At 42.9% G+C, this 16191-nt stretch overlaps 3 protein-coding genes across 3 annotated transcripts; 2 read left to right on the top strand and 1 right to left on the bottom strand.

The window, feature by feature from the left end:
• Positions 1-149: 149 nt before the first annotated feature.
• On the bottom strand, positions 150-3376 carry LOC311258280 (kelch-like protein 23). Its single transcript, XM_084354434.1, has 3 exons — positions 2372-3376; positions 1192-1603; positions 150-1109 (listed from the first exon to the last, which is right to left on the bottom strand). Exons 1-3 carry the CDS (start codon positions 3354-3356, stop codon positions 806-808), a joined length of 1701 nt encoding a protein of 566 aa, XP_084210560.1. The 5' UTR covers positions 3357-3376; the 3' UTR covers positions 150-805.
• Positions 3377-3629: 253 nt separating this feature from the next.
• Positions 3630-5789, top strand: lsm7 (LSM7 homolog, U6 small nuclear RNA and mRNA degradation associated). Its single transcript, XM_084354856.1, has 4 exons — positions 3630-3689; positions 3947-4037; positions 4158-4229; positions 5311-5789. The coding sequence occupies exons 1-4, from the start codon at positions 3684-3686 to the stop codon at positions 5451-5453; spliced, it is 312 nt and encodes a 103-aa protein (XP_084210982.1). The 5' UTR covers positions 3630-3683; the 3' UTR covers positions 5454-5789.
• Positions 5790-7009: 1220 nt separating this feature from the next.
• On the top strand, positions 7010-16186 carry tmprss9 (transmembrane serine protease 9). Its single transcript, XM_084355961.1, has 16 exons — positions 7010-7133; positions 8516-8754; positions 8850-8977; positions 9059-9126; positions 9204-9379; positions 9536-9580; positions 10237-10350; positions 10528-10693; positions 10853-11127; positions 12148-12290; positions 12888-13173; positions 13263-13376; positions 13450-13618; positions 13715-13980; positions 14369-14505; positions 15599-16186. Exons 2-16 carry the CDS (start codon positions 8598-8600, stop codon positions 15758-15760), a joined length of 2406 nt encoding a protein of 801 aa, XP_084212087.1. The 5' UTR covers positions 7010-7133; positions 8516-8597; the 3' UTR covers positions 15761-16186.
• The last annotated feature ends 5 nt before the right edge of the window (positions 16187-16191 follow it).

Genomic DNA, 16191 nt, shown 5'->3' with positions numbered 1-16191 from the left:
AATCATGACTTCTTACACAAAAAAAAAATTCTTTTTCATCATTCATTCATTCATTCATCATTTATACAGGGTGACCTAATGAAAGCAGTTACTCTATTTTCCATGGGTGCTCTGTGTCTGTAGGACAGTGAAAGTATCTATCGTACATATCAATATAAACAAACCACACCACAAATTGTCATTGTCCACAAACAGTGTTCCAGCATTCTCCTTAACAACTGAAGTAGGTGACAAAAACAACACAAAAAAACATAAAAATGGCTCCATACAGCTTGTCCATCATAATCAAAGTATCCCGAAGCTATCTTATGTTTGTTTTTGGTTGTTTTTCTATATTTTAAAACAAGTCCCCATCTACTTCAGTTGTTTAGGAGAACACTGCAACACTGTTTTCCTGTGACGCCCCAGCAATGTTTTGTGGACAACGAAACTTCACCCTACTTAGCACCTACATGTGGGTGAGTAGATGACTGAATTTGAATTTTTGGGGAAACTTTTCCTTTAAACTGATTAAAAGGGATCAGTATATCCAGCCTTGCAAATTTCTGTACAATTTAAAAGGTTGTTTCCTAATCTCAGTGTTAGTATGCTGGCTGTGTAGTGCAGTGCTGATTGATCTATAACTAAGAGGACTGTGGTGTAATATACCCAGGTCATTGGCCAAGGAGTGCTTTATTAATATATAAAATACAGTGTAGCAGTGTTTAAAGCAAGAACGACACTTTCAGTATACACTTATACACAACTCCAAGCAGTGTGATGAAGACTGGATTAATGTATTTTCATTCATGCGCATCACATACCATCACGTGACAGTTTTCATGGTGACACAGCCTCTGAGGGGCACGGGGCAGGCTATGGCATCATCCACCTCAATGCAAGTGTCTATATAAGGGTCCATCAGGATCATGTTTGGGAATGCTTTGTTACTCTTCCTCTCACCAACCAGGTATATCTGGCTGCTGACTGTTGTGCAGCCGGAGAAGAACTTCCCGTCCAGACAATCTTCCTGCAGCGCGGTCCACTCATCTGTCTCCACGTCAAAACGCAAAGCTTGGCCCCCAAACAGGTAGAGGGCACCGTTGAGCTCTGTGGCAACCAGGTCATATCTGAGAAATACAATCAAATACAGCTGAAATATCAGTTTGAAAATGTCGGGAATCAAAGAGAGAAGGGTGAATATTTACTCACCGTGGGAATGGAGAATAGGAGATCACATCCCACTGATCCTCCTTCGTCATATACCTCTGAATTCCACCGTACGCCTCCCCGTTTTCATCCAGGCCACACGCCACGTAGATACATGACCCCAGAGCAGCAGTTGCTGCCCTCTCCACAGCCGTATCCATGGAGCTCACCTCCTCCCAACCCTCCTCTGACCCCAGGACCAGCCTTTCCACATCAGCTACGAGTCCTTCATCCATGCTGCCCCCCAGGACATACAGCACCGAGTCCAGCCCTATGGAGCAGTGGCTGTGCCTGGACTTCTGCAGGGCTGGCCCATCCACCCAGCGCTGGTTCCCACATTCATATATCCTGACCCAGTCCACACTGAACCACAGCACATCCCGGAAGTAGCCGCCTGTGACAACCACACTGTCTCCTACGTGAAGAGAGAATTAGAAAATAAAGACGTCAACTTCAGAAAGAAAAAAGCTGGAGTGCTTGAACAAAATGTTAAAAAGTTCAAAAAAGAAAAATCCAAAGTGCTCTTCTGGGCAAAGATTAAAACCTATTTCATGATAAATTTTGATGATGCACGTTGAAAACAAGCTGGGTAGCGACCCACGTGTAGTGGCACAAACAGCCTTCTTAACCTTTTGCCAAAAGATCATCTTGGATGCTTCTTTTTCGAAAGACAACGTAATGTTCAGAATTGCATGACTATTCAAATGTCCTATATATGTATGTTGTGTTAAATGGCATTTAAATGGCCGTTTAGAGGCATTTAGTGGTGAGGTTGCAGATTGCAGCCAAAGAATTACCCCTCACCTCACGTGCCCCTACAGCGGCTGCTAAAAATGTGAAAGTCCCTCTCTAAAGTCGGTGTTTGGTTTGTCCGTTCTGGGCTACTGTAGAAACATGGTGGTGCAGCATGGAGAACCGAATGGAAGAGGACCAGATTTAAAAGGCTCATTTTAAGATAATTAAATACAAAGATTCTTAGTTTCAGGTGATTACACACGAACAAAAACATTATAAATATTGTATTCAATCAAAAGATCCTCCTAAATCCTGCACACTGTACCTTTAAATATACATCTTCAAATAAAGAATAAATACACATGCAGACCCTGACTCATCATCAGCTTCACCCTGTTCCTCCTCTTCATCACCATGAACATCATCACTCTCATTATTCAACCATTACCTACTGCGGCTACCGAGTACTGTGTGAGGTTCTTCCTCTGCAGAGGTGCACAGCTCTGCCATCGACCACTCGGAGGGTGAAACTGGTAAAGTGCCTGTTGCTCCTGATCGTGAGGTCCGCCCAGGACAAAGAGGGTCTCTCTGGCTCTGGTCCTCCTCATCGACCTGCCCATGGACCAAGCTGCCGGGAAATGTTCATTCAGCATGCAGATGAGCTTGGCTCTGGGGTCAGAGCTTTTCATCCTGGTCAAAAGTTCAGTGATAAACGGTAGAGAGAGCGACTCAGGCCTCACCAGCTCAGTGAGCTCCAGAAAATGTTCTTCTCGTTTTGGGTCAAATGACGCCCAGCGCAGGGTGGCCTCCAGGGCCTGATCATCTTTATGGATGGCCAGGTCATCACTGGCAAGAAGGTCTGCTATGGTCTCCTTAGACAGGGACAGGAAGTCCTCTTCGGCAACAATAGCAGGGAAGTGTGAGAGCACCACCTGTCTGGCTGCCTTGTAGAGCTGAGTGCAGCCCAGCTGCCAGGCGTAGGCCATCATTCCCAGACAGTTACTTAGGTGCAGCTCACGCTCTAGGAACTTGCAGCACAGCAGCCTGGCTCGCTCCAGTTGTAGAAAGTCTGCAGTCTCAAGGATCCCCAGAACATTTTCTCTGTCGAGAGCCAGGTTGGATGTCCTGCTGTACTCCATCAAAACCCTGAAATGCTTCACAGCCACACCTTTGATCTCAACTCTCCTTTTGGTGCTCTCAATGCCACAGCCAAAAAACAGAGCCCTGAAGTAGGGACTCTGCAGGGCCAGTCGTTGACGGTTGACATAAAAAAACTCTCCTTCTACCTGCAGAGTACCATCAGGGATTGCGTCAGGTTCAGAGTCTTTCACATGTAAAGTAGATTCATCCTCCTCAAGGTGGTGTATCTGTTCAGAGACAACAGTTAATTTAAAGCTTTGGGGTTTAAGCTCAGTGTTAGCTCTGCAGGCCATTTCACAAGAAACAGCCTTCTGCGTAGTGTCTCGTCCTCGTTCTGGTTTTCAGCATACCAGCTGGTGGTATTAATAGATTTTACCCCCCGGCTGACCTCAACAAGGAAAAGGAGGTCAGTTTGAAAAATAGATGTTAAATATAACAGATGTCTGACATCAGCTCATAATAAAAAAAATAACAGTTTAATGAGTTTTTCTGGTTAGTAAATTAATTAACAGAGTCAACAAACTAATAAACAAAGTGATGACGTCACTGTTGGCGCTCGACGATTTGATTGGTGGAACGTCTCTGAGGTCAAAGTTTCACTTCCGTGTGACGCAGCTAACATGGCGGTGAGTTCGTCTGCTTTTCGCTTTCATTCAAATATCTTTTTAACTTTGTACCCACAAACATTCTCGAGGATATCTTTAGCGAGTTATTGTTACTCCCGAACAAGACCTGAGATGTAGAATAACTATTCTGAAATAACGCAGCGTGTTACCTTACATGTGCTAACTGGGCTAGCCTGGCTAAGCTAACCTAATTCAAGCGAGTGTTTGTGTACGGTTAGCTTGAACGGTTACAAACAATGTCCGCTTTCTCTGTGCAGGATAAAGAAAAGAAGAAAAAGGAGAGCATCTTCGACTTGTCCAAATACATCGACAAGCCGATTCGTGTGAAGTTTCAAGGAGGACGAGAGGGTGAGTGAAGTTAATGCTAATGAATTTAGCCGGTCTGAAACGAAGCATGTTTGAACACTGTTTCCCTCAGAGTCAGTGAATTGATCACGACTAATGCAAATGGTGTGTCTTCCTCTCCAGCCAGCGGTGTCCTGAAAGGTTTTGACCCTCTGTTAAACCTGGTGCTGGACGGTACAATCGAGTATATGCGAGGTAAGTTACGTCCACATGAACTGTGGAAGGAATGTGAATAAACGTGAATGAAAAGAATAAGTCAAGGGAAATGTCATCATGTACAATGTGACACCATGAAGCCAGTGGGCTCATTGTTAAATGATAGAAACTGTATGCAGAGATGTTAACAACCTCAGGAAACGTCCATCCGACACAGCATTAGACTTAACCAATGTCTGTAACCTGGTGTTTTTTCAAAGTCTGTGTCCCCATTTTATTTGGTTGTACCCTTTCCCCTTTCCTACCCTTAGAAATGATTACATGATGATGCCTTTTAAGCTGCAGAATTTCACTTGCTACCATTAAAGTCACCCGTTTGTGGACACATGAAGCCTACGACTGTTGTCATCCACCCTAACCTTAACACAGGAGGCGTTATGAAGTTTTAGGGCTTCCTTTGTAATATTCAAAGCTTTTGTGCTATAAACACGGATATGGCTTTTAGAGGGCTGATACCGATTATTTGAAATCAAGGAAACTAAAAAAAACGCTGTTTGGGACAGATATCCATTCATTGATTTGCAAATGAAACTCTTTGTGTCAAAAAGTTTCGAACTACCAGCGATGGAATGAACCTAAGTGTAATTTACTGGATGTGCATGCCATTGTCTTTCACAATGAAGATGATGGAGGTCTCAGACAGATTCTCACTTTTGATCCCTGTTTTGACACGCACGGTGAAGCACGAGATGTGTTTGACTTTGTTTAGGATCTAATTTAAAGGAACCCTGTAGAGTTTTTCTTGTAAACAAGTTTTTCTTGTGTTTGTTTACATTCTGTGTTACTCACCAAAATGCACTGTTTCTATCCTTGAGGATTAACAAATGTGTTGCTTAGATTTCCTTTCTCATAAAACTTTAGCATTGGTTTTACTGCCACGTGTACATGAGAATAGTGTGTACCATGTCCTCCGTGTGTGCATGCAAGAGACTGAACTAAATGCTGGCCCGGCACATATGAGCTGTGCGGCGTAGTGCTACTGATGGTTAAATCTCAACAGGTTATCTCTTTTAATAAAAACACGTTCTTGTTTAACACTTGTCCATCCTGGTCTGCCCAGATCCAGATGACCAGCTGAAGCTGACAGAAGACACCAGGCAGCTGGGGCTGGTGGTGTGCAGAGGAACCTCCGTAGTGCTCATCTGTCCTCAGGACGGCATGGAGGCTATACCAAACCCGTTCATACAGCAGCAGGACGGCTAACGCACTCTGTCACACACTGAATTACAGTCTCACACACACACACACACACAATTACCATGCACACAGCTGAATATTTTGTGGGTTTTTTGTTTTAATTTTTAAAAAACATTGTGTAAAACAAATTAGATTTATGTTGTTAAAATTCACAATAAGGACACTTGAAAGCACTTCACTTTTGTTTCTGTCTGTGATGTGCAAGTTTGCAAAGATTTGAGTTGTCGAGCCCAAAAGCTTGGGAAGTGTTAACAGGACCGTTTTCTTTTTATCCAGAATAAGTCAACTTTTTACTATTCTTTGTTGTTTTTGATAAGAAAATAAAATGAAAACCTATGTTGAGTGTTGTCATTTTTGTTCTCCCTCGTTGTGTTCATGCTGGATGTATGGAATGAGAACGTGTGACTCGGAGAATCCTAAAAGTTGCAATTTAACGAACATGAAGCTGCTGTTTTCACTGTGGTACAGGCATTTTACCCATTTCATTAGTCTGTCCACTGGTATTTTGTATAGGTTCTATATTGGCTAAAGCAACTTTACACCCACATTATTTTTAATAATAATAAAAGATCATATATCATTTATCTTTTATAGCCTCTGGCCAACTAGTTCAGACCACTTAATGGGCTTCTTAACCATTTAATGATCATAGTCTTTGGATTGGCTACAGCTCAAATTCCCTTTTTCACACAGTAACAGAAGTATTTGATTGTGATCTTTGGAAGTGTTTAAATGAATAAAGGGAGTGTGTGTGTTTTTTTCAAGATAAGCCATTCAAGCCTGTCTGCACACTGACAAAGACACATTTGTGGTCATAACCGTGTTGAGTCGGCAGCACTTTAAGTAGGGTGGGGGAATAATGTAAGTAGACTGATTTACCTTTGTTAGGATTGTTCCTTGGAGGGGGGTGGGGTGGCAGGAGGGATTCTGTGTTGGCTTTTACCTAAAAAAAAAACATTTTAAATGAGGGATTGTTATTTGAGGATTTGTATTGTGACCCTTGTATCCTGAATTTTGCTCCAAAATTGTACTTACATTGTGAATAACATAAGACTTACCTACTCCTACTTCACTTCCTCTCGCTCTCAACCTAAGTGCAGCAGGTTACTAAAGGCACCTTAACTGATTAAAGAGACTATAATCCAGGTAAAAGCACCCACAATGCTTTGCCAGGTGTTGTGAGCCTGGCACCTGCAGCCAGAAGTAAAAAGGCTGAACTCAGGAGGCTTCGCTCCTCCTCTGCTGCTCAGTCACTGTGTCAATGGAGCACAGACAGACAGCAGCCAGAGGCAGTACTGAACTCAGCTGAAGATCTTTTATCTGGCATCACTTTTCTCCATCTCTGTGATGTTTGTTGCGTGAAGCAGCAGCTGATGGTTCGTGTTTACCTGCAGATTATGGGAGCTCCGAGGTGACAGCAGAAATGCCTGTGCACACCGGGGTGTAACCAAGAGGATCAGGACCGATGGGAGGAGGGCCGGCCGGGGATTTCTTGAAGCTGAGCCGACTTCCTAAAGTAAACTGAACAGGTGAGTTACCTGCGGGACGGACAGGGCCCGCCCCTCGGCAGGTGGAACAAATAGCGGACCTCTCGCTCCTGTCCCGTGTCTTCCTCCATCCATCGATCTCTACCTGTGTGAGAACTGCGGGGTATCGTGAATGTCAGAGGAATGAGAGGAGAAAGAGGTGAGTGAGTTTACTTCAGAACATAAAGCCTTTATTGTCTGATGCTCCAAACCGATGCGCCTGCGGGCGCTGTGCGTAATTTACGGTAACAGCGAACAGTTAACATCCTCGTCGAGTCCGAGCGTGTTTTTAAAATCCTATTACCTGTAAAACTTTAGAGAAGTTACCCAGTCTTCAGTCTGACCTTTTCCCACATCTGACTTGTGATCGCCAGGCAACATGGCCTCCATGGTCTCTTTTACGCACAGCCGTACAACCTGCAGCTCTGCTGAACAGATTTACCGCGTGAAAACAAGACATACAATTCAGTATTTATCGACTTTCTGAAGACACGAACACACTTTGTTATCCTTCCAACATGTCTGCTTTTTCCAACCTACTTTAACGTTAACAATCTTTGTTTTCAATCTTTTTGCTTTGAGTTTTGTCTGATAGAAGCTTCATGCAAAGCAGTGGAGCACAAAACATATTTCATATTGTCACGAGGTCTACGGCTGAATAATATATCGATATTATACCGTTATCGTGCTGTGAGACTAAATATCATCTTAGATTGTTGACATGTTTGTTATTTTGTCCTACTTGTAAAGGCTGCATCACATTAAACTGATTAAGTCATTCTCTGAACTAACCAGACTCTTCTACTTGTTCTAATACTTGTCGTTACCCACCTACTCATTATACTCACTTTACTGATGATTACTGATCAGAAATGTAATTGTGTAAATGTTTTGTAAAAGTCGTCCCTACAATATTGTCACAATAGCAACAATGTTAACGTATTTGGTCAGAATTATTGTGATATTTGATTTTGCACCCAGTTCTACATACACAATATATTCTTATCAATATCAGGATATTCTGCTGTCCAGCCTAATCCAATGCATTGTTATACTGAAGAGTATCCTCTGATAGTTTAGGTCGGGCCTATTCGACTGGCAGCCAGTGGGCCAGATGTGGCCCTTTAACAACTTCACTCTGGCCCTCTGATCATTTTATTAATAGGTTAATTGGCCCATTCATCAGTTATGTCTGTTGCGAGGCACAGAAATACTCTTATTTTAGTAAAAACTTGGGGATCTGGGGATAACCCAGGATGTTGTAGCAGGGGGAAATTCAGAAATTAGATTTACAACTCGCTTCTAAGATTGAAAAGGTGGGTTTTTTTCTTGTTTTTTTGTATATAAATTATATTTTGTATAAAAAAATGATAATTTTTCAACTCTGAAAACTAAAATAAAGCGAAGAAAAAAATTAAAAGTGCCTTGTTTTAACGCGTTTACATTCCTTGTTTTACAGATCAGACATAGGGGATGTAAATGTCCAGCCCCTAGGAACTCCTACCATTAATTACACAACAATTGTTACTGTATTTCTGCCAGGACTGGATCATTTTGTCTCTCTGGCATTATGATACTGGCCACAGTGGAATGTGAGTTGTGAGGTTGGTGCTGTGAATCCAACATGGAGCTGAAGAAGGATGGAGGAGGAGGAGGAGGAGGGTCGTGGTCTTCTTCAGGGGCGTCTTCTGCTCCCTCCCACCCCTCCTGCTACAGGAGCACCCTTGTAGCCTTCTTCCTCTTCTTCCTCGTTATCGGGGTCTTCGTAGGCCTGGTTATTGGTGAGTCCGGAGACGGTATTAAGCTGTTATGCACATATTCTAAACTCGTGAAGCATATTTGTGAGGAGAAACCGTTTCTTGTGTGTGGTCGGCAGCCTACCTGGTGCAGGAGCAGCATTATTTCATGGAGACCGTGGAGCTGAAGGGTCTGAAGTATGATCCTGTTCTGCAGGATGAGAACTCTGGTTACTTCATAGTGCTGTCATCAGTTTTAAAGTCCAAGGTTAGTCCAGAGTCTCACTATGTTTTGAACAATATTTCCTGTACAAAATATTAAATTGTAAATTTTTTCACTCTCTTTCAGATTAAAAATGTCTTCATTGCCTCATCAATATCACATCACTACATTGATTGCAGTATTGTTGCCTATGGGTGAGTTAAAGCTTAAACTGACGTAGATCATTTACGCCAAGCGAGGAACAACATTTTCTGTTCTCCTGTCTTCCCAGTAACATTAATGGTGACGTGATGGCAACATTCAGACTGGTCTTCAGGGTGTCCAAGGTCCAGCAGTATTCAGACAACTTTATTCTGGACTTGCTGCGAGCAGGGCTCAGCTCAGCTATGCACGGCAGACCGCTGGAGGTGCCAGAATTTGGAGAGATCAACGCTATCGTCTTACTGGGTAGTGAAACTAAACTGTCATCAGCTGACTGTCTGTGGGCCTGCAAGTGGATGTGTGTAGAGAGAGTGATAAGAAATAGGCCACAGCTGTATAAGATATTGTCTCAGGGCCTCCACTGTCCTCACAGGAGCTAAAGTTTTTCTGTATCATTCCCAGGAGCCAGCGGGAAGTCGTTTTATGCGATCGGCGATGAGATGATGGGTGAGTCAATATGTTGTTAAAGTGTATCTGCAAATAATCCTTCAGCATGTGTACACCCAAATCAATTTGTTTAGTCTCTGCAATTGTTCCTGCTGTGGTTTGATGATCTCTGTAATTGGGTGGAAAAACATGTGCATATACATGTATCAGTGTCAGCGTCAGCCAAAATGGATCCTAAAGTTCATCTTAAGTTAATATGAGCCTTTAGTGGTCTAAGTTAGAGAAATTAATTCAGTATCCTATCCTCTATACTGTCCCTCCACAATGGCTCAGGAAGAAAGCATAGACACAAGAAGAGCACTTCGCACTAAAGTGAACTAAAACTTCAAAAGAACCTTGATTTGATTAATTCAGACTGCAAAAGGTCTGTTACTGTGAGGGTTAGCTGAACTTTGGAGTATATTTCTGAATGTGATAACGACAGTGGATTTTGTCCATCATCTCTAGCAGTGGAATCACATGATTTTAAGAAAGACAAAATATGCTTTAAAGCCCTGTAATATTTGTTAAATTGCAAAAAAAAATAATAAAATGATCCTTTTTATATCTTTATACCATAGGTAAAAATGAATATATAAGTATACATTGTTTTACCTGGAGTTTCCTCTCTTCTGTAACTGTCATCCTGCTGTTTTTCTATCATGTGTGCTCTTCAGCCAGGTGTCCTGACAACACCTTCACGTGTGATAATGGAGAGTGTGTCACCAAAGTGAACCCAGAGTGTGACTTCATCCCCGACTGTGCGGACGGATCTGATGAAGCTCGTTGTGGTGAATGACTTCAACTTCAGATTTACTGCCCTCCATTCAATTTTCTTTTTCAGTTGCTTCTGTTCAAAGGCACACCTGGTTGCCACAAACTGCAGCAGAGTGTACTGGCACCGACAGGTCATGACTGTGTGGTTACTGACAAAACCTCATCTTACATCATCCGTCTTCTCCCCTCAGCCTGTGGCACACGTCCTGCTATGGGGACTCGGGTGGTGGGTGGTGAGGATGCTCGGGAGGGGGAGCTGCCGTGGCAGGTCAGTCTGAGGCTCCACGGACGCCACACGTGTGGAGCCTCCATCATCAACGAACGCTGGCTGGTCAGTGCAGCACACTGCTTTGAGAGGTAGGAAGCAACCTTTTCTATGTCACTGAGGAGTCATTATAAATCTCCCAAGCAGTGACAGTTTTATTATTTCATTTGTGTAAGTTAATCAGCAAATCTTATCATTAAATAAACGTGCTAGTATATTTTAAAGTTTTGTCATCTCTTTTCTTTTTATAGGGACACAGACCCCAGAGAGTGGACGGCCCTGGTCGGAGCCACGCAGGTGAACGGTGAGGAGTCCGAGTCCAAAACGATTAACATCAAGAGGCTGGTTGTGTCTCCAGACTATAACCCCATGACCACTGACAACGATGTCACTGTGCTGGAGCTGGAGACACCTCTCACCTTCAGCTCCTACGTCCAGCCTGTCTGCCTGCCCTCCACGTCTCATGTGTTCGCCCCCGGACACAGCTGTATGGTGTCAGGGTGGGGCGCACTCCACATGTTAAATCGTAAGTCTGCCTGCAGGAGTACAGCGCAACAGATTGGTTTTTTTTGGTAACCAATACTATGACATTAATAGTGTGTCAATATTTGAAGCTTTTAGCTTTCAGAACATATTTTCATAATGTAAGATGTAAGATAATGTTGAGAAACGAATCAATCAGAGTGTGGATACCATAACTAAACAAGGAATAAAACAGAAGACAGTTGACAAAATTGTATCCATCAAGAGTAATGCAAGGAGAAGATAACATTAAGCTATGTCACAATAGTTCCACATGACATATAGTCTCATATCACAGGATTACATTACTATACCTCCAACATCACATGTAGTTATTCTAGATTTACAAAAATATAAACAAGAATAACACAAGTTTTTTTTTTATTAAGGCAACACACGAAAGTTTTCTGAAAAGTATGTTTAAATATACGAACGAGGCATTATGTAATCAAATGACTGATCATTTTCATAAATTAACTACATACATGCGTACTCTGAATGTTTTCTTTCCACTAGTCTGAAAGAAGACATGACACAGAAGCAAAAACTCAAAACAATGTTTTTGCCTGTAGCGCCTTAAAGTACGTATATGTAGTATGTATATGTAGTTTGGGAAAAGAAATTGAGAAACTAAGCAAGGTCATATTTACAGTATTGATAAGGTAATAATACAAACTCGGAAATATTTAATATTTCCATAACTGAATAAAAAATGTGTCCTCAGAGGAAAATAAGGTCCCTGGAACACTGTTTGAAGCTAGAAAGGTGGCAGGGTCCGCCAGAAATGAACAAAGTAAAATAGTATGAAATTGTGTTGTCCTTTTAAGGTCAGTTTGTTTATTCAGTCATGAAAATGAAGACATTTTTTTGGTTTATTTAGTTTGTTCAAGCATGAGAATCAAACAATGAAGATTTCTCTCTTCCGATAAACATTTCGTCATAGTGCACCTTTATTATGGACTATTTCCTGTGTTGAAACACGAGTATGAGTGATTCAGTTGTCCTGTGTTCTTCCGTCACTCAGCTGAGGTGCCTCCCTCGCTGCAGAAGGCACTGGTGAAAATCATCGACTCCAAGGTGTGCAACAAATCGTCTGTGTACAGAGGGGCTGTTACTCACAACATGATGTGTGCTGGATTCCTGCAGGGCAAGGTGGACTCATGTCAGGTCAGCGCTGCTTCACTCAATGCACATAAAGGAGGCTACAATAGCCCAAACTATCAACTTACATTTTCTTACAAAATGTTCTTGTCTCGGGGCAAAGTTTTCATCCATACACTGATGATCTGTGTCTTCTTCTGCCTTGAAAAAATATAAGTAGGGTAAATACTGTATGTTAACTATGGTCCCACCCTTTAAATAGAGGCCTGTAGGCCGTTGCTGTGATGTTCATCGCAGCATAACAGGATGTGTTCTGTTAATGTTACAGTGAGAAAAAGTAAACGCAGCACAACATATAACCCACTGAATGGCTAAAACAAGTATTCATACTTGATATGTTGCATTCTGACATCTATCTCAAGACATACATTTCTGTATTCTTTCTGCTTCAATTTTCTTGGGTTTTGGACAAACAGTCCAATAATGCTCCATTTACTGGCATTTATGATTTTTTTAAAAAGGCAGCAAATGTTTGACAATCTTGCATGAAATCATCTGAAATGTATTGTCAAATATTTTGCAATCAATTTTCTTTCAATCAGCTGATACAGCTCTAAACTGATCTTACATCAGTGTAACAGAGGTCTCGTGTTCCCCCTGCAGGGCGACTCTGGGGGGCCTCTGGTGTGTGAGGGGGCCCCAGGCAGGTTCTTCCTGGCTGGCGTGGTGAGTTGGGGTGTAGGCTGTGCCCAGATCAACAGGCCTGGGGTTTATTCCCGTGTCACCAAGCTCCGCAACTGGATTCTAAGCCACACAGATCCCAGCCTGGTCCATGATTACTCCCTGCATGTTCCCACTGTGCCAGTTACTGTGACAGGAGGAAGCTTTAACCATCCACCAGTACCCAGGACCACTGCCATGACGGTGTCGTCTGCACCAGCACTACCTGGTAATAGAGTGAAATCTATCATTACACATATGAAACAAATTCAATTAGTAGTCTTGCACTCATTCTACATGATCTGTCATGTTTTCCAGTGTTGAACTGCAGTGGGACCTTCCAGTGTAGCACCACCACCTGCATCAGCAAGGTCAACCCGGAGTGTGACGGAGTCCCAGACTGCCCCAACCAGGCCGACGAAAGAAACTGTGGTGAGTTCACGTGTGAAGTGGTGCGCTTACTGGTTTTAAAAGGAAATCATTCTGATGTGTGTCTCTGTTGCAGACTGCGGTTTACGTCCTGCGCTGGGCTCACATAGGATCGTTGGGGGAGTGACAGCTCGAAGGGGAGAGTGGCCTTGGATTGGCAGTCTGCAGTATCAGAGACTTCACCGATGTGGCGCCACTCTCATTCACAGCAAATGGTTGCTCACAGCAGCACACTGCTTCAAAAGGTACTGTGTGTGGATAGAGACTTACTGAAACTACATGATGCAGCACAGCGGCACATTAAAAACAGCACACAATAACTCTTCCATTATAACCCCCAGTGACTCAAACCCCACTAACTGGGCTGTGAGTCTTGGTTCTGTGCTGCGCTCTGGGGTAGGAGCCCTGGTCATCCCCATCCAGAGGGTCATCATCCACCCAGCCTTCAACGGCACCAGCATGGACCACGACGTGGCTCTGTTGGAGCTGGCAGTCCCGGTTCCCATGTCCTACACCATCCAGTCCGTCTGTCTCCCCTCACCGGTGCACCGCTTCATGAAGACTGCAGAGTGCTACATCACAGGCTGGGGATCCATGAGGGAGGGAGGTGAGATAATTAAAATCGCACCAAAATCAGGCTTTCTAGAAAGCATTGCACGATTGCAGAATGATATAAACATGTTACAGCAGGCTTGACAATTGGAAGTCATTATTCATAGTGAATTTTAACAAGTGTCTTAGTTGTAGAGATGCTGGTGAAAAGAAAATGCCTCCCCTAAATTCAAAGCTATGCTTCAGGCAATGGGAACCTTTATAGAAATGCAGTGCTAAAAGTACAACATCTCTAGAGGAGAAAAAGTCTTACTCGAATCCTCAAGTAAAGTTGTTAGTCTCCTCTCCTGATGCTAGAACAATGGATGTGAATTGAAATTGGTTTGTAGAGTTCATGCAGAAAAAGTGTGTAATCAGACCCACTAATATGATATCTGGCACAGGTTCATTGACCAACCTGCTGCAGAAGGCTGCGGTGAAAATCATCGACCAGGCAGACTGCCAGCAGTCGTATGGAGACGTGCTAACTGCTAGTATGATGTGTGCTGGCTACATGGAGGGAGGCAGGGACACCTGTTTGGTAAGCTGCAGGAGGACATTTTACTGTATAGTCTATGCCTGACACATACACCTTTTAACACAGCTTGGAAATGGGCCGGGACATCTGGGTGCTTCTGTGCTGGCAGCATCTGAGCGGTAAGATTGCGGACCAAGATAAGAGAGAGCAGAGGAAGAGGGGCCATGGCTCCGATTTTACAGTGAATGATTAACCAGGTCACGACAACGAAAATGTTGGCCTTTACTCTTCAGAGGTTTCTAGGACTTGTGTTTGGATAAAGTAAAAGCATATGATTAACGTTAAGATTTTCTCATTGTGGTGCAGACGTGATGGAGAAGTGTTGCTTGTTGAGGAACATTGCAGCACTTATGTGAGAGATGCTTATCTGATGAGAGAGAGTAGACTTTCTTCCCTTCAAATACAGAGCCCCCCTTCTCACCTGCTCCCTCTCTGTAATCTTCTTATGTAAGGAAACCCACATGCATTCCTGTCTCGGTCAAAGCACCTGGCATCTCAGCAGCGATCCAAGTGACATTCTCTTTGTACCTTACTCTTCTGCTTCATCACTCATCCTTAATTATTTTAGTCTACTTAACATACTGGAGACCTAAGAGCATCGAGGTGATTTTAAAGACCTATTATGCTTTCTCGTTTTATTTCCTTTCCTTCAGAATTTTATACAAGTTCTTGAGCATGGAAAAGGTCTTGAAAGTTGAAAAGCCCAAAGTCCGCGACAAAGGGAGCTCCTTTCTCCAACAGAAAAAACTGCTCCTGAAACACATCGTCAGTAATCCTCCCTTTAATTTCCTGACTTTGTGACATCACACTATGACACCATGTCACCATTTGCATAATTTATGCCAATATTCACCGTAGAAGTGAAGCTAACTAGAAGCAGAAAACATGTTAGAGCCGACCGGGGACACCGTGAGCAGAGCTGGCTCAGGCGTATGTGAGCCGACCAATTAGAGCAGACTGGGTATTTTGTATTTTTATATATTGTATTTTTGTCTGATGTGTTTTGTGAGCATTCAAGCATGTAAACCTATTCTAGTAGTAACCCAAAATAATATTATAAACCCGAAAATGAGCGTGTCTCTTTTCCATCATCCAGGGAGACTCTGGGGGGCCGCTGACCTGCCGTCAGCCCTCCGGCCAGTGGTTTATAGCTGGAGTGACCAGCTGGGGACATGGATGTGGGCGAAGTGGTTTTCCAGGGGTTTACACTCAAGTGACGTCCATCAGGAAATGGATATCCACATACCTGCCTTTCTGAAAAGGCAAAAACGGAGCTAGACAAAAAAACTACAGACACAGGACACAGTGGATTCTCCTGACACATCTTCTCCAGAAAAACTGTACTGTACAAGGACTCAAAAGTCACTCACACATAGTTTCCACAGTATTGACCTGCTGGTCATGGGTGCTGATTATAATACTGTGCAATCATCTGATCTGGGACTGTCCTCTTTCATAATTTACTGAAGAAACAAGAACTGTGGCTTATGGATGTCATACTAGCACATGCATATTTATTTCAGTTATTTATTTGCCTGAAAGTTACTGTACATGGTGTTTTCATTTTGTGTGGGGTTCAGAATATATGAGGTGCATTTATGGGTACATTTGCTTGTCTTTTTGTATCTGTTCTTAGATGCAAATGTAATAATTGTTCCTGAAAGGTGGGTTTTCTGGGGAAAATGTAGT

This window comes from Pagrus pagrus (genome assembly GCF_965226575.1).
Source record: "Pagrus pagrus genome assembly, chromosome: 6".
NCBI classification, from domain to species: Eukaryota; Metazoa; Chordata; class Actinopteri; order Spariformes; family Sparidae; genus Pagrus; species Pagrus pagrus.
Note: the sequence above shows the minus strand (reverse complement) of the source record. Positions and strands in the feature narration are given on the sequence as shown.